Here is a 17,647-nt window from a genome sequence, read left to right on the forward strand (position 1 = left end):
TGGGGGGTTTTAAGGGGGTTTTGTGGGGTTTTTGTGCCTGTTTTCAACACTGGGGGGTTCACCAGGACGTGCTGGGGGGGTTGGGGTGGGTGGGAGGTCATTTTGCCCCCCCCCAGAGCCGCCGCCACCTTGCTCAGGCTTCGACCTGGGCGACTAGGCCGCGTCTCCATAGCAACAGCGCCAAGGAAGGGGCGGGGGCACGGTCTCCACGGCAACAGCGCGCGGGGAGGGGCGGGAGAGCGGTCTCCATAGCAACAGCGCAAGGGGAGGGGCGGGGGCACGGTCTCCATGGCAACAGCGCGCGGGGAGGGGCTGAGCGCCGTCAAGGGGAGGGGCGGGGCGCCGTCTCCATAGCAACCGCGCACCGGTAGGGGCGGGGCCGCGTCTCCAAGGCGACCGCGCAGGCCCTTCCTCCCCCTTAGCCCCGCCCCCTCTCCGCGCGGGCCAATCGGCTGCGCCGCTCCGCCGCCCCGCCCCCGCCGGCGCCCGCAGCCAATGGAAGGGCGCCGGGGCGGTGCCGGCGGCCAATGGGCGCGCGGCGTGGGCGGGGCTCGGGCCGCGCCTGCGCGGCGAGGGGGGCGGGGGGAAGGTTCTGGAGGCCGCCGCCATCTTAGCGCCGCGTCCCGGCCGCCGCCGCCGCCGCCAACAGCCGGGAGGGGCCCGGTGAGGGGAGGGCGTGACGTCACGGTCACCCGGCGTGACGTCAGCGCTTGGGGGGGCGGGGGGAGCCGGGGGGGGGAGCGGGAGGGGGCCCGGAGGCGGTGGGGGGGGGGGGGAGCGGGGCGCGCATGCGCGGGGGGAGGTGCTAAAGGGGAGGGGGCGTGGCTTGGGGAGGGGGCGTGGCTTAGGGAGGGGGGCGGGGCTTGGGGAGGGGGCGGGGCTTAGGGGTAGGGGAGGGGGGTAGGGGAGGGGGAGGGAGGCGGGGTTTGGAGGGGGCGGGGCTTAAAGGGGCGGGGCCTGGAGGGCGGGGCTTAAAGGGGCGGGGCTTGGAGGGGGCGTGGCCTCCTGGCCGGGCCCGGGAGGGGAGGGGGAGGAGGGGGCTTAGCCCATGGGGGGGGGGGGGGGAGGTGTAAAGGGGGGTGTGACGTCACTACCGGGCCTGTGACGTCACCGGGGGGGTGACGTCACGGGGGGGTTGCGTGACGTCACTTCCCGGCAGGAGGGGAGCCGTCGGGGGGGAGAGCCCCCCCCAGGAGCGGGCGGGGATGGAGGCGGGGGGCTCGAACCCGCTGCCGGACCCGGTGAGTGGGGGGGGGGGGGGGGGGGCGTGACGTCACGGGGGGGAGGGGCGTGATGTCATGGGGGGGGGGCGTGATGTCACGGGGTGACGTCATGGGGGTGGGGGGTGGGGGGGTAGGGGGGGTTATGGGGTTGGGGGGGGATATAGGGGGGTGGGGGGTCAGGGAGGGGTTACGGGGTCATGGGGGGTCACAGGGTCACGGGGGGTCACGGGGTCACGGGGGGTCACGGGGTCGCTGGGGGTTACGGGGTCACGGGGGGGCTGTGGGGGCGTCACGGGGTCACCGTGGGGTTTACTGGGACGTCTCGGGGGCATTCGGGGGGGTTGGGGCTGTTTTGGGGTCATTTTGGGGTGTTTTGGGTCATTGTGGGTCCGCTTCGGGGCTTTGGGTCTGTTTTGGGGGCATTTCGGGGCCATTCGGGGTCTGTTTTGGGGCCGTTTCGGGGCCGTTTGGGGGTTTCGGGGGGTCATTGTGGGGCCGGTTTGGGGTTTGGGGATGCTTTGGGGTTTGTTTTGAGGCCGTTTGGGTCCTTTTTGGGGTCCTTATGGGGAGGTTTTGGGGCTTTGGGGCCGTTTTGGGGCCATTTTGGGGGTTTTAGGGGTCATTTGGGATCCATTTTGGTTTTCTTGGGGCCACAACAGGGCCATTTTTTGTTCATTTTGGGTCCGTTTTGGGGTTGTTCGGGGATTTTGGGGTCCATTTTTGGGTTTTGGGGTGGTTTTGGGGCCATTTGGGGTCCGATGGGGGGGATTTGGGGCAATTTTGGGTCCGTTTGGGGGTTTTGTGGCCATTATGGGGCTGTTTTGGGGTCATTTGGGGGTTTTGGGGCCATTTTGGGGTCATTTTGGGGCTGTTTTGGGGCCAGTTTGGAGTTTTGGGGTCATTATGGGGCCATTTTGGGGTCATTTGGGGGTTTTGGGGCTGTTTTGGGCCCGTTTTGGGGCTATTTGGGTCCATTTTGGGGTTTTCAGGGCCATTATGGGGCCACTTTATGGCCACTTTAGGGCTGTTTGGGGTCTGTTTTGGGTCTGTTTGGTGGGTTTTGGGGCTCATTATGGGGCCATTTTGGGGTCATTTGGGGGTTTTGAGGCTGTTTTGGGGTCATTTTATGGCCATTTTGGGGTCGTTTTGGGTCTATTTTGAGGTCGTTTTGGGTCTATTTTGGGTCCATTTTGGGTCTGTTTTGGGGTCATTTTATGGCCATTTTGAGGTCGTTTTGGGTCCGTTTTGGGTCTGTTTTGGGTCCGTTTTGGGTCTGTTTTGGGTCCATTTTTTGGGGGGGGGTTATTACAGGTCTGTTTTTGGGTTTTGGGGCCGTTTGGGGTATTTTTGGGTCCATTTTGGGTTTTTGGGGCTGTTTTGGGGTCATTTCACGTCTGTTTTGGGTCCGTTTTGGGGCCATTTGGGTCCATTTCGGGGTTTTGGGGGCCACTACGGGGCCCTTTATGTCCGTTTCGGGGCCGTTTGGGGTTTTGGGGGCGGTTTTGGGGCCGTTCCCGCTCGTTTTGGGTCCATTTTGGGGTTTCCGGGGCGCAGGCGGACGCCATGACGTCGGACGACTTCGACATCGTCATCGAGGCCATGCTGGAGGCGCCCTACAAGAAGGAGGAGGTGGGCGGGGCCCGCGAGGGGGCGGGGCCTGGGGGGGCGGGGCCTGGAGGGGGGGCGGGGCCTGGGTCGGGAGGGGCGGGGCTTGGGGTGGGGTCCTTTAAAGGGGTTTTGGGGGCAATTCCGGGGGATTTGGGGGCGCTTTTGAAGGGTATTGGGGGCATTTATGGGGGGTTTGGGGGCGTTTTAGGGGATTTTGGGGTTCTTTAAGGGGTTTTGGGGTCTGTTAGAGGGGTTTTGGGATCCCTAAAGGGGTTTTGGGGTCATTTAAGGGGATTTTGGGGTTGTTTAAGGGGTTTTGGGGTCGGTTAGAGGAGTTTTGGGATCCCTAAAGGGGTTTTGGGGTCATTTAAGGGGATTTTGGGGTTGTTTAAGGGGTTTTGGGGTCAGTTAGAGGAGTTTTGGGATCCCTAAAGGGTTTTTGGGGTCATTTAAGGGGATTTTGGGGTTGTTTAAGGGGTTTTGGGGTCTGTTAGAGGAGTTTTGGGATCCCTAAAGGGGTTTTGGGGTCATTTAAGGGGATTTTGGGGTTGTTTAAGGGGTTTTGGGGTCAGTTAGAGGAGTTTTGGGATCCCTAAAGGGTTTTTGGGGTCATTTAAGGGGATTTTGGGGTTATTTAAGGGGCTTTGGGGTCTGTTAGAGGAGTTTTGGGATCTCTAAAGGGGTTTTGGGGTCATTTAAGGGGATTTTGGGGTTGTTTAAGGGGTTTTGGGGTCGGTTAGAGGAGTTTTGGGATCCCTAAAGGGGTTTTGGGGTCATTTAAGGGGATTTTGGGGTTGTTTAAGGGGTTTTGGGGTCAGTTAGAAGGGTTTGGGGGTCTCCTAAAGGGGTTTTGGGGTCGTTTTGGGGCTTTTAGGGTCACCTAAGTAGACTTTTGGGGTCATTTAAGGGCTTTATGGTCCCCTAAAGGGGTTTTGGAGCCATATAAAGGGTTTTTGGGGTTCCTAAAGGGTTTTTGGGGTCACTTAAAGAGGCCTTGGGGTGATCTAAAAGGGTTTTGGCCCAATTTAAAGGGTTTTGGGGCCACCTAAAGGGGTTTGGGGACCATTTTAGGGGTTTGGGGGTCGTTTGAGGGTGTTTTGGGGTCACTTAAAGGGGTTTTGGGGTCACTTAAAGGATTTTTGGGGTGATTTTAGGGGTCTTCGGGTCATCTGAACGGGTTTTGGGGTCATTTAAAGGGGTTTTGACGCAATGTAAAGGGTTTTGGGGTCACCTTTAGGGGTTTTAGGACCGCTTTAAGGCATTTTGGGGGTATTTAAACGGTTTTGGGGTTTCCTAAAGGAGTTTTGAGGCCGTTTAAAGGGATTTTGGGGCCTTTTAAAGGGGCTTTGGAATCCCTAAAGGGGTTTTGGGGCCATTTAAAGGGATTTTGGGGCCATTCCTGGGGTTTTGGGGTCGCCCCCTGACACCCCCCCTCGTTCCAGGCCCAGCCCGGCCCCTCCAAGCCGCAGACGGAGCCCCCCCCCCCGCAGGTGAGGCCGCTTTTGGGGTCAAAAAGGGCGATTTTGGGTCCGGGAGGGGGAAACTGGGGGATTTTGGGGCAGATTTGGGGGATTTTGGGGCAAATCTGGGGGATTTTGGCCCCGCAGCCGCCGGCGGAGGAGCAGAGCAAAGAGGCGAAGAAGGAGAGCGGCGGCAGCAGCAGCAGCAGGTGAGTTTTTGGGGCGAAAAACGGCGATTTTGGGGCCGCCGGGGCCTTGGCCGCGGCCTGCGGGGGGATTCGAAGAGGTTTGGGGGGTTTTTTGGGGGGAAAAATGGGGATTTTGGGGGCGACGAGGGGTAATGGGAATGGATCGAAGGTGTTGGGGTGGGTTTAAGGGATTTGGGGTTGATTTTGGGGAGAAAAAGGGGGATTTTGGGGGTGATGGGGGATAATGAGTACACATCGAAGGGTTTGGGGTGAATTTAAGGGGTTTTGGGGGCAATTTTGGGGGGAAAAACGGGGGATTTTGGGGTCAATAAGGGATTGTGAGTAAACATTGAGTGTTTTGGGGTGGATTTAAGGGGTTTGGGGGCGATTTTGGGGGGAAAAACAAGGGATTTTGGGGGGTAATAAAGGGTTATAGGAAGGTATTGGGGGTTTTGGGGTGGATACGAGGTGTTTGGAGGCAATTTTTGGGGTGATAAAGGACGGGTTGGGGGACGATAAGGGGTTATGGGTATATCTCGGAGGTTTTGGGGTGGGTTTTGGGGCCAAACCCGGGGGTTTTGGGGCCGGTAATGAGGCCAGGAGCTTCTGGTGAGAGACAGAGAGGATTTGGGGTGAAAAAGGGGGATTTTGGGACCCAGCTTTTAGGATTTCCCTCCCCCAAACAGCAGCCGGAAGAAGCGGAGCCGGAGCCGGAGCCGGAGCCGCGACCACAGACACAGGTGAGCGCGTTTTGGGGCCGAACCTCGGGGTTTCGGGATTCCAACCGCTCCACCCCCTCCCCCGTTCCCATTTTGGGGCTAAAAACCCCCAAATCAGCCGCAGCCGGGACCGGGACCGGCGCCGCCGCAGCCGCAGCCGCGACCGCCGCAGCCGCCACCGATCCCGCAGCCGCGAGCGCCGCCGATCCCGCAGCCGCGAGCGCCGGCGCGACGAGCGATCCCGGTACCCGATTTCCCCCTTTTTCGCCCCAAAATGCCGGTTTTTAACTACTCCCGTCCCTTTTTCACCGATTTCTCCGCTTTCGGCCCCGTTTCAGCCGCCGCTTCGGGCACAGCAAGAGCCCGCTCTACCGGGAGAAGAGCCCCGTGCGGTGAGCATCGGGGGGGGTTTTGGGGGGAATTCGGGGGATTTTGGGTTGTCGGGGGGATTTGGGGGATTTTCGGCGGAGTTTGGGGCGATTTGGGGGATTTTCGGCAGAATTTGGGGGTTTTGGAGGTCTTCGGGGGGTTATGGGGTCATTGGGGGGGGGGTTGAGGGAATATAAGGGGATGTAGAGGAGGAATTTGGGGATTTTGGGGGGAATTTGGGGGATTTTGGGGGTCGTCGGGGGATTTGGGGGATTTTCGGCGGAATTTGGGGTGATCTGGGGGATTTTTGGGAGAATTTGGGGGGTTTTGGGGACCCTTCGGGGGATTATGGGGTCATGGGGGGGGGTTGAGGGAATATAAGGGGATGTAGAGGAGGAATTTGGGGATTTTGGGGGAATTTGGGGGATTTTGGGGTTGTTGGGGGATTTGGGGGGGATTTTGGGGGATTTCAGGGATTTTGGGGGGATTTTGGGGTCATTGGGGGAATATGGGGAGGATTTGGGGCAGGTTCGGGGGATTTGGGGGGGGATTGGGGGGATTTTGGGGTCGTTGGAGGGGTTTAAGGGAATATAGGGAGATTTGGGGGATTTTGGGGGGGATTTGGGGGATTTTGGGGTATTTGGGGCGGATTTGGGGGGGGGTTCAGGTGTTATAGGGGAGATTTGAGGGTTATAGGGGGAGATTTGGGGGGAAATTTGGGGATTTGGGGTTTATTTGGGGAGGATTTGGGGTGTATAGGGGGGATTTAGGGGGTTATAGGGTGGATTTGGGGGATTTTGGGGGGTTATGGGGGGATTTTGGGGCTATAGGGGTGAATTTTGAGGGTTATGGGGGGATTTCTGGGATTTTGGGGGGATATAGGGCGATTTGGGGGATATGGGAGGTTTTGGGGGGGTTTGGGGTATGTATGGGGGATATCGGGGTTTATGGGGGATGCGGAACGGTTATGGGGGATTTTGGGGGGGTTATAGGGGATTTTGGGGGGGTTTATAGGGGATTTGGGGGTTTCAAGGGGGTTTTGGGGGTTTCATAGGGGATTTTTGGGATTTCTTAAGGGATTTTGGGGGTTTCATAGGGGATTTTGGGGTTTCATAGGGGGTTTTGGGGGTTTCATAGGGGATTTTGGGGGTTTCATAGGGGATTTTGGGGTTTTATAGGGGGTTTTGGGGGTTTCATAGGGGGTTTTGGGGGTTTCATAGGGGATTTTGGGGTTTTATAGGGGGTTTTGGGGGTTTCATAGGGGATTTTGGGGTTTCATAGGGGGTTTTGGGGGTTTCATAGGGGGTTTTGGGGTTTCATAGGGGATTTTGGGGGTTTCATAGGGGGTTTTGGGGTTTCATAGGGGATTTTGGGGGTTTCATAGGGGGTTTTTGGGGTTTTATAGGGGATTTTGGGGTTTTATAGGGGGTTTTGGGGGTTTTATAGGGGATTGGGGGTTTTAAAGGGGATTTGGAGGGTTTCATAGGGGATTTTGGGGTTTCATAGGGGGTTTTGGGGGTTTCATAGGGGATTTTTGGGATTTCTTAAGGGATTTTGGGGGTTTCATAGGGGATTTTGGGATTTCATAGGGGATTTTGGGGGTTTTATAGGGGATTTTGGGGGTTTCATAGGGGGTTTTGGGGGTTTCATAGGGGATTTTGGGGGTTTCATAGGGGATTTGGGGGTTTTATAGGGGGTTTTGGGGGTTTCATAGGGGATTTGGGGGTTTTATAGGGGGGTTTTGGGGTTTCATAGGGGGTTTTGGGGGTTTTATAGGGGGTTTTGGGGTTTCATAGGGGATTTTTGGGGGTTTCATAGGGGATTTTGGGGTTTCATAGGGGGTTTTGGGGGTTTTATAGGGGGTTTTGGGGTTTCATAGGGGATTTTGGGGGTTTCATAGGGGATTTTGGGGTTTCATAGGGGATTTGGGGGTTTTAAAGGGGATTTGGAGGGTTTCATAGGGAGTTTTGGGGGTTTCATAGGGGATTTTGGGGGTTTCATAGGGGATTTTGGGGGTTTCATAGGGGATTTTGGGGGTTTCATAGGGGGTTTTGGGGGTTTCATAGGGGATTTTGGGGGTTTCATAGGGGATTTTGGGGGTTTCATAGGGGGTTTTGGGGTTTCATAGGGGGGTTTTGGGGTTTCATAGGGGATTTTGGGGGTTTCATAGGGGGTTTTGGGGGTTTTATAGGGGGTTTTGGGGGTTTTATAGGGGTTTTGGGGGTTTCATAGGGTATTTTGGGGTTTCATAGGGGATTTTGGGGGTTTCATAGGGGGTTTTTTGGGTTTTATAGGGGATTTTGGGGTTTTATAGGGGGTTTTGGGGGTTTTATAGGGGATTTGGGGGTTTTAAAGGGGATTTCTAGGGTTTCATAGGGAGTTTTGGGGGTTTCATAGGGGATTTTGGGGGTTTCATAGGGGATTTTTGGGATTTCTTAAGGGATTTTGGGGGTTTCATAGGGGATTTTGGGATTTCTTAAGGGATTTTGGGGTTTTATAGGGGATTCTGGGGTTTTATAGGGAGTTTTGGGGGTTTCATAGGGAGTTTTGGGGGTTTCATAGGGAGTTTTGGGGGTTTCATAGGGAGTTTTGGGGGTTTCATAGGGGATTTTGGGGGTTTCATAGGGGATTTTGGGGGTTTCATAGGGGGTTTTTGGGTTTTATAGGGGATTTTGGGGTTTTATAGGGGTTTTGGGGGTTTTATAAGGGGATTTGGGGGTTTTAAAGGGGATTTTGGGGGTTTCATAGGGGATTTTGGGGGTTTCATAGGGGATTTTTGGGATTTTTTAAGGGATTTTGGGGGTTTCATAGGGGATTTTGGGGGTTTCATAGGGGATTTTGGGGATTTCTTAAGGGATTTTGGGGGTTTCATAGGGGATTTGGGGATTTCTTAAGGAATTTTGGGGGTTTCATAGGGAGTTTTGGGGGTTTTATAGGGGATTTTGGGGTTTTATAGGGGATTTTTGGGTTTTATAGGGGATATGGGGGTTTATGGGGGTTATGGGGTAGTTATGGGGTATTTGGGGTTTTATAGGGGATTTGGGAGTTTTGTAGGCTTTATGGGGGATACGGGGGGATATAGGGTCCTGGGGGGCCCTGGGGGCCGTGGGGGGTTATGGGGGGCCACGGGGGGCTACGGGGGGCTCGGGGGCGGTTAGAGGGCCGCGGCGTGACCCCGACCCCGCAGGGAGCCGCTGGGCAGCCTGAGCCCCGAGGAGCGGGACGCGCGCACGGTGTTCTGCATGCAGCTGGCCGCCCGCATCCGGCCCCGCGACCTCGAGGACTTCTTCTCCGCCGTCGGCAAGGTGGGGCCGGGAGCGCCCCCACGGGGTCACCGGGGCCCTTACGGGGCCCTAAGTACCCGTACGGGGCCGTAAATACCCGTACGGGGCCGTAAATACCCGTACGGGGCCATAAATGCCCTTATGGGGTCACCGGGACCCTTATGGGGTCACCAGGACCCTTATGGGGCCGTAAATACCCTTGTGGGGTCATTGGGACCCTTACGGGGCCATAAATACCCTTACGGGGCCATAAATACCCTTATGGGGTCACCGGGACTCTTATGGGGTCACCGGGACCCTTACGGGGCCGTAAATACCCTTGTGGGGTCATTGGGACCCTTACGGGGCCGTAAATACCCTTGTGGGGTCATTGGGACCCTTACGGGGCCGTAAATACCCTTACAGGACCATAAATACCCGTATGGGGTCACCAGGAGTCTTATGGGGCCGTAAATACCCTTATGGGGTCATAAATACTCTTATGGGGCCTTACATACTCTTATGGGGTCACCGGGACCTTTATGGGGCCATAAAAGCCCTTGTGGGGTCACCGGGACCCTTACGGGGCCGTAAATACACTTATGGGGTCACTGGGACCTTTATGGGGCCATAAATACCCTTATGGGGCCATAAATATCCTTATGGGGTCACTGGGACCCTTATGGGGTCATAAATACCCTTATGGGGCCATAAATACCCTTATGGGGTCACCGGGACCTTTATGGGGCCATAAATACCCTTATGGGGTCACTGGGACCCTTATGGGGCCATAAATACCCTTATGGGGTCACCGGGACCTTTATGGGGCCATAAATACCCTTATGGGGTCACCGGGACCCTTATGGGGTCACCGGGACCCTTATGGGGCCATGAAAACCATTATTGGGCCATAAATACTCTTATGGGTTCATTGGGACCCTTATGGGGCCATAAATATCCTTGTGGGGTCACCGGGACCCTTATGGGGTCGCTGAGATCTTTATGGGGTCACCTAGTCCCTTATAGGGCCCCCAAAACCCTCGTAGGGCCGCCAATAGACTTACGGGGTCACCAAGGGCTTTACAGGACCCCCACGACCTTTATAAGACCCCCAAGACCCCTATGAGACCCCGAGGGCCCTTTAGGACCCCCAGGACCCCCGTAAGACCCCCAGACCCTTATAGGGCCCCCAGACCCTTATAGGGCCCCCAGGACCCTTATAGGGCCACCAAAAGCTTTATAGGGACCCCAAGACCCCTATCAGACCCCTGTAAGCCCCCAGGACCCTTTTAAGCCCCCAGGACCCTTTTAAGCCCCCAGGACCTTTTAGGACCCCCAGGAACCCCATAGGACCCCCAAAACCCTTTTAGGACCCTTATAGGGCCCCCAAAACCCTTATAGCGCCCCCAAGAGCTTTATAGGGACCCCTATAAGCCCCCAGGACCCTTCTAAGACCCCCGGGACCCCCATAGGCCCCCCGGGACCCCCATAAGCCCCCCAAAACCCCCATAGGGCCCCCAAAACCCCCATAGGCCCCCCAAAACCCCCTTATAGGGCCCCCAGCCCCTTATAGGGCCGCCGGGACCTTTATAGGATTTCCCCTCCCCCAGCCCGCCGCCGCCCCGACAGCCCCGCCCCTCCCCTTATCCCCTAGCCCCTCCCCCCGGGGGCGAGGCCCCGCCCCCTGACGAGGCCCCGCCCCCCCCAGGTGCGGGACGTGCGCATCATCTCGGACCGCAACTCGCGGCGCTCCAAGGGCATCGCCTACGTGGAGTTCTGCGAGATCCAGTCGGTGCCGCTGGCCATCGGGCTCACCGGGCAGCGCCTGCTCGGCGTCCCCATCATCGTCCAGGCCTCCCAGGTGGGGGGCGGGGCCTAAAGGGGGCGTGGCCTGAAGGGGAGGGGCTTAGGGAAAGGGGGAGGGGATTGGAGGAGGTTGGAAGGGTCAACGTTGGCCAACGGCCTTCGCCGCGCGGCCTCCTTGAGGTTCCCGGCATCGTTTTGGGCTTCCAGGTGGTGGGCGGGGCCTAAAGGGGGCGTGGCCTAAAGGGGGAGGGGCTTAGGGAGAAGGGGAGGGGCCTGGGAGGGGATTGGAGGAGGTGGTATAGAGTTGGGAAGGTCCTAGAAGGGAGGGGAAGGACCTGGAAGGGGTTGGGAAGGTCCTGGAAGGGGTTGGGAAGGGCCTGGGAGGGGTTGGGAAGGTCCTGGAAGGGGTTGGGAAGGTCCTGGAAGGGGTTGGGAAGGTCCTGGAAGGGGTTGGGAAGGGCCTGGGAGGGGTTGGGAAGGTCCTGGAAGGGGTTGGGAAGGTCCTGGAAGAGACACAGTGGGGTTGGGAAGGTCCTGGAAGGGGAAGGAGTATTTTTAAGGGAATGCTTGGGGGTTGGGAACGTCCTGGAAGGGGTTGGGAAGGTCCTGGAAGGGAGGGAAGGGCCTGGAAGAGACACAGCGGGGTTGGGAAGGTCCTAGAAGGGGAAGGAGTATTTTTAAGGGAATGCTTGGGGGTTGGGAAGGTCCTGGAAGATAGAGGAAGAGCCTCGTGGAGACAGTGGGGGTTGGGCAGGTCCTGGAAGGGGCCCGGTGGGGTTGGAAATGGATGGGAAGGTCCTGGAAGGGACATGATAGGGTTGGGAAGGTCCTGGAAGGGAGAGGAAGGTTGTGGAGGAGGCATTGTGGAGGTCCTGGAAGGGATTCAAAGGTCCTGGAAGGGATTCAAAGGTCCTGGAAGGGATTCAAAGGTCCTGGAAGGGATGAGGAAGTCCTGGAAGGGTTGGGAAGGTCCTGGAAGGGTTGGGAAGGTGTTGGGAGAGATGGGAAGGTCCTGGAAGGTGTGGAAGATCCTGGAAGGGATGGGAAGGTCCTGGAAGGGATGAGGAGGTCCTGGAAGGGTTGTGAAGGCCCCGGAAGGGATGAGAAGGTCCTGGAAGGGTTGTGAGGGCCCTGGAAGGGATGAGAAAGTCCTGGAAGGGTTGGGAAGGTCCTGGAAGAGATAGGTCCTGGAAGGTGTGGAAGGTCCTGGGAGGGATGGGAAGGTCCTGGAAGGGACGAGGAGGTCCTGGAAGGTTTGGAAGGTCCTGGAAGGGATGGGAAGGTCTTGGAAGGGATAGGTCCTGGAAGGGTTGGAAAATCCAGGAAGGGATGGGAAGGTCGTGGAAGAGATAGGTCCTAGAAGGGATGGGGAGGTCCTGGAAGGGATGAGGAGGTCCTGGAAGGTTTGGAAGGTCCTGGAAGGGATGGGAAGGTCCTGGAAGGGATGAGGAAGTCCTGGAAGGGTTGGGAAGGTCTTGGAAGAGATGGGGAGGTCCTGGAAGGGATGGGAAGGTCCTGGAAGGGTTGGGAAGGTCCTGGAAGGGACGGGAAGGTCCTGGAAGGGTTGTGAAGGCCCTTGAGGCTTTGAGAAGGTCCTGGAAGTGTTGGGAAGGTCTTGGAAGAGATAGGTCCTGGAAGGGACGGGAAGGTCCTGGAAGGGATGGGAAGGTCCTGGAAGGGTTGTGAAGGCCCTGGAAGGGATGAGAAAGTCCTGGAAGGGTTGGGAAGGTCTTGGAAGAGATGGGGAGGTCCTGGAGAAGGGATGGGAAGGTCCTGGAAGGGATGTGGAAGTCCTGGATGGGTTGGGAAGATCCTGGAAGGGTTGTGAAGGCCCTGGAAGGGATGAGAAGGTTCTGGAAGGGATGGGAAGGTCCTGGAAGAGTTAGGTCCTGGAAGGGATGGGAAGGTCCTGGAAGGGATGAGGAGGTCCTGGAAGGTTTGGGAAGGTCCTGGAAGGGATGGGAAGGTCCTGGAAGGGATGAGGAGGTCCTGGAAGGGTTGTGAAGTCCCCGGAAGGGCTGTAAAAATCCCCGGAGTCCCCACGCAAATTCCCGAGGGCGACGCCGGGGCGCGTCCCCGCCCCCGGGGGGGCGTTCCCCGACGCGTCCCCACCCCCCGCAGGCGGAGAAGAACCGGCTGGCGGCCATGGCCAACAACCTGCAGAAGGGCAGCGGCGGCCCCATGCGGCTCTACGTGGGCGCCCTGCACTGCAACATCACCAAGGAGATGCTGCGCGGCATCTTCGAGCCCTTCGGCAAGGTGGGCGGGGCCTAAAGGGGTGGGCGTGGCTTAAAGGGGTGGGCGGGGCTTAAAGGGGGTGGGCGTGGCCTCGTCTGGACACGCCCCTTCCCGCCCCCAGATCGACAGCATCGTGCTGGTGCGCGACCCGACACCGGGCAGTCCAAGGGCTACGGCTTCATCACGGTGCGCGCCCCACGGCCTGCCCCATAGCGCCCCATGGCGCCCCACGGCTGCCCCATAGCTGCCCCATAGCGCCCCATGGCTGCCCCATAGCGCCCCATAGCTGCCCCATAGCTGCCCCATAGCGCCCCACAGCGCCCCATAGCGCCCCATAGTGCCCCATAGCTGCCCCATAGCGCCCCACAGCGCCCCATAACTGCCCCATAGCTGCCCCATAGCGCCCCATAGCGCCCCATAACTGCCCCATAGCGCCCCATAGCGCCCCATAACTGCCCCATAGCGCCCCATAACTGCCCCATAGCGCCCCACAGCGCCCCATGGCTGCCCCCCGCGGCCCTGCCCCACATCCCAGCCCCACACCATCCCCCCAGCCCCACGCGTGTCCGAGCCCCACACCTCGCCCCCCAGCCCCACGCCTCACCCCATCTCCCGGCCCCACGTCCCCAGCCCCACACCGCCCCACAGCCCCCTGCCCCACGTCCCCCCAGCCCCCCAGATCTCCCCCAGCCCCACACATCCCCATACCCCCCAGCCCCACACCGCCCCACAGATGCTCCCCAGACCCCCGTCTTTCCCCCAGCCCCACATCACCCTCCCAGCCCCACATCGCCCCACGTCCCCCCAGCCCCCTAGATGCTCCTCAGACCCCCCCCCAGCCCCACACCTCCCCCAGCCCCACATCCCCCCAGCCCCGTATGCCCCCACTGATGCCCCCCAGCCCCGTATATGCCCCCCAGCCCCACACTTTGCCCCAGCCCCACATCCCCCCACCCCCCAGCCCCACATCCCCCCACAGATGCCCCCCAGCCCCCACCCCACATCCCCCCGATGCCCCCCAGCCCCCCACCCCCCTCCAGCCCCACATCCCCCCATAATCCCCCCACCCCCACATCCCCCCACACCCCACATCCCCCCACCCCCCCCAGCCCCCAGATGCCCCCCAGCCCCACAACCCCCCTCCCAGCCCCACATCGCCCCACATCCCCCTGGCCCCCTAGATGCCCCCAGCCCCATGGATCACCCCACAACCCTCCAGCCCCCCAGGTCTCCCCCAGCCCCACACCCCCAGCCCCACATCACCCCACTGATGCCCCCCAGCCCCACATCCCCCCACATCCCCCCACACCCCCAGCCCCCCCAGCCCCACATCCCCCCAGGCCCACATCCCCCCACCCCCCCATCCCCCCCGATGCCCCCAGCCCCCCACCCCCCTCCAGCCCCACATCCCCCCATAATCCCCCCACCCCCCACATCCCCCCACACCCCCACATCCCCCCACCCCCGATGCCCCCCCCCCCCCACCCCCCCCAGCCCCACATCCCCCCACCCCCCCCAGCCCCCAGATGCCCCCCAGCCCCATGGATCACCCCACAACCCCCCCAGCCCCACAGATGCCCCTGACGCCCCCCCCCGTCCCCCCCCCGCAGTTCGCGGAGGCCGAGTGCGCGCGGCGGGCGCTGGAGCAGCTGAACGGCTTCGAGCTGGCGGGGCGGGCGATGCGCGTGGGGCCCCTGGGCGAGCGCCCCGACGGCGCCGCCGACGCCGCCTGCCCCGAGGGCGACGAGCCCGAGCTGGGGGGCCGCCGGGCGCCTGCAGCTCATGGCCAAGCTGGCCGAAGGTGGGGCTGGGGGGGGGGGGTTGTGGGGCTGGGGGGGGGTGGTTATGGGGGGTGGGGGGGGTTATGGGGGGGTTATGGGGCTGGGGGGGGGGTTATGGGGCTGGGGGTGGGTTATGGGGGGGTTATGGGGCTGGGGGGGATTATGGGGCGGGGGGGAGTTATGGGGCTGGGGGGGGAGTTATGGGGCTGGGGGCGGTTATGGGGGTGGTTATGGGGGTGGGGGGGGAGTTATGGGGCTGGGGGGGTTATGGGGCTGGGGGTGTGGGGCTGGGGGAGAGATGTGGGGCTGGGGGGAACTTACGGGGTTGGGGGGCTGCAGGGGGGAGTTATGGGGCTGGTTATGGGGCTGGGGGGGACGGTTATGGGGGTGGGGGGGCGGTTATGGGGGTGGTTATGGGGCTGGGGGGAGTTATGGGGCTGGGGGGGGAGTTATGGGGCTGGGGGGGCGGTTATGGGGCTGGGGGGGGGTTGTGGGGCTGGGGGGTGTGGGGCTGGGGGGCGGTTATGGGGGCGGTTATGGGGCTGGGGGGGCGGTTATGGGGCTGGGGGGTGGTTATGGGGCTGGGGGGCAGTTATGGGGTTGGTTATGGGGCTGGGGGGGGGGGTGTGGGGGGTGTGGGGCTGGTTATGGGGCTGGGGGGAGTTATGGGGCTGGTTATGGGGGGCTGGGGGGACGGTTATGGGGGTGGGGGGCAGTTATGGGGCTGGGGGGAGTTATGGGGGTGGTTATGGGGCTGGGGGGCGGTTATGGGGGTGGTTATGGGGCTGGGGGGAGTTATGGGGCTGGGGGGGAGTTATGGGGCTGGGGGGAGTTATGGGGCTGGGGGGAGTTATGGGGTTGGTTATGGGGCTGGGGGGTGTGGGGGGTTGTGGGGCTGGTTATGGGGCTGGGGGGAGTTATGGGGCTGGTTATGGGGCTGGGGGGACGGTTATGGGGGTGGGGGGGCAGTTATGGGGGGGGGGTTATGGGGCTGGGGGCCGGTTATGGGGCTGGGGGGGCAGTTATGGGGCTGGGGGAAGTTATGGGGGTGGTTATGGGGCTGGGGGGCGGTTATGGGGGTGGTTATGGGGGTGGGGGGAGTTATGGGGCTGGGGGGGAGTTATGGGGCTGGGGGGCGGTTATGGGGCTGGGTGTGGGGCTGGGGGGAAGTTATGGGGCTGGTTATGGGGCTGGGGGGTGTGGGGCTGGGGGGTTATGGGGCTGGGGGGTGTGGGGGGAGTTATGGGGCTGGTTATGGGGCTGGGGGGCGGTTATGGGGGTGGTTATGGGGTTGGGGGGCAGTTGTGGGGCTGGGGGGGAGTTATGGGGCTGGGGGGTTATGGGGCTGGGGGGGAGTTGTGGGGTTGGGGGGAGAGTTATGGGGCTGGGGGGTGTGGGGGGAGTTATGGGGCTGGTTATGGGGCTGGGGGGAACTTATGGGGTTGGGGGGCTATAAGGGGAGTTATGGGGCTGGGGGTGGGTTATGGGGCGGGGGGGAGTTATGGGGCTGGGGGGGCACTTGTGGGGCCGGGGGGGGGCCACTTATGGGGCAGGGGTCCCACTTTTCTCCCCCTCCCCCCCCCAGGCTCGGGGCTGCAGCTCCCCAGCACGGCCCAGGCCGCCCTGCAGCTCAACGGGGCCCTGCCCCTGGGCGCCCTCAACCCCGCCGCCCTCACCGGTACGGGGCCGGGGGGGCGCTATGGGGCCGGGGGGGCGCTATGGGGCCGGGGGGCGCTGTGGGGCCGGGGGGCGGTTGTGGGGCCGGGGGGGGGGGCTGTGGGGCTGCGGGGCTGCGGTGTCCCTACGGGGGGCTGGGTGGGGGGAATGTGTGGGGGGGGGGGGATCTATGGGGCGGGGGGATCTATGGGGCTGGGGGGGGTTATGGGGCGGGGGAGGTCGGGGGGGGGGCCTTAAGGGGGTTTTGGGGGAGCTTTGGGGTTGGAGGGGGTCCCTGAGGGGGGCATTGGGGGGCTGGGGGGGTCGCTATGGGGCTGGGGGGGTTATGTGGGGCTGGGGGGTTCCTATGGGGCTGGGGGGGTCCTATGGGGCTGGGGGGGTCGCTATGGGGCTGGAGGGGTCCCTATGGGGCTGGGGGGTTCCTATGGGGCTGGGGGGTGCTATGGGGCTGGGGTGCTATGGGGCTGGGGGGGTCGCTATGGGGCTGGGGGCCCCTAAAGGGGGGTCCTTTATGGGGTTCCCTATGGGGTCGGGCTCTTCCTATGGGGCCGGGGGTCCCGTTGTGGGGCCGGGGGTCCCGCCGTGGGGCCGGGGGGTCGCTGTGGGGCCGGGGGGTCCCCGCTGTGGGGCCGCCCCCCAAGTGCCCCCGTTCCCCCCAGCCCTGAGCCCGGCGCTGAACCTGGCCTCGCAGACGCTGGCCTCGCAGTGCCTGCAGCTCTCGGGGGCTCTTCAGCCCCCAGACCATGTGAGGGGGCGGGGCTGCGGAAAGGGGGCGGGGCTTGGGGGAGGGGGCGGGGCTAAAGGGGGAGGGGGCGGGGCCTGGGGGAGGGGGCGGGGCTAAAGGGGGAGGGGGCGGGGCTTGGAGGGAGGGGGGCTAAAGGGGGAGGGGGCGGGGTTAAAGGGGAGGGGGCGGGGTTAAAGGGGAGGGGGCGGGGTTAAAGGGGGCGGGGCTAAGGGGAGGGGCGGGGCCTGGGGGAGGGGGTGGGGCTAAAGGGGAGGGGCGGGGCTAAAGGGGGAGGGGGCGTGGCCTAACTCTGCTCTCCGCCCCCCGCAGGTAACGGAGCCCCGCCCCCTGCCCGCCGCCTGGCCCCGCCCCCTCGCGGGGAAAAGGGGGGGGGGCGGGGCCCGGGCGGCGGGGGGAGGGGCCGGCGCTGGCCCCGCCCCCTTCTCCCCCCTCCCCCCCCCTCCCCCTTTTATCTCCAAATCGGGATTGGTTTTTTTTTTTTTTTTTTTCCTTTTTTTTTTTCTTTTTCGGACTCGAAATAATAATAAAAAAACAAAAAGCCACAAAAACTCCGACAGGCCCCGCCCACAG

General features: G+C 61.6%; 1 protein-coding gene across 1 annotated transcript; it reads left to right on the plus strand.

The window, feature by feature from the left end:
• Positions 1–551: 551 nt before the first annotated feature.
• On the plus strand, positions 552–17,081 carry LOC136788755 (probable RNA-binding protein 23). Its single transcript, XM_066987433.1, is given in 18 exon segments — positions 552–663; positions 1,160–1,241; positions 2,778–2,852; positions 4,274–4,321; positions 4,439–4,500; positions 5,166–5,219; positions 5,317–5,442; positions 5,537–5,590; positions 8,755–8,872; positions 10,539–10,691; positions 12,758–12,895; positions 12,996–13,020; positions 13,023–13,060; positions 14,485–14,633; positions 14,635–14,675; positions 16,241–16,333; positions 16,992–17,053; positions 17,055–17,081. Coding segments are annotated over 17 exon segments (1,299 nt in total). The 5' UTR covers positions 552–663; positions 1,160–1,205.
• The last annotated feature ends 566 nt before the right edge of the window (positions 17,082–17,647 follow it).

The sequence above is a fragment of the Anser cygnoides genome, chromosome W (genome assembly GCF_040182565.1).
Source record: "Anser cygnoides isolate HZ-2024a breed goose chromosome W, Taihu_goose_T2T_genome, whole genome shotgun sequence".
Classification (NCBI taxonomy): Eukaryota; Metazoa; Chordata; class Aves; order Anseriformes; family Anatidae; genus Anser; species Anser cygnoides.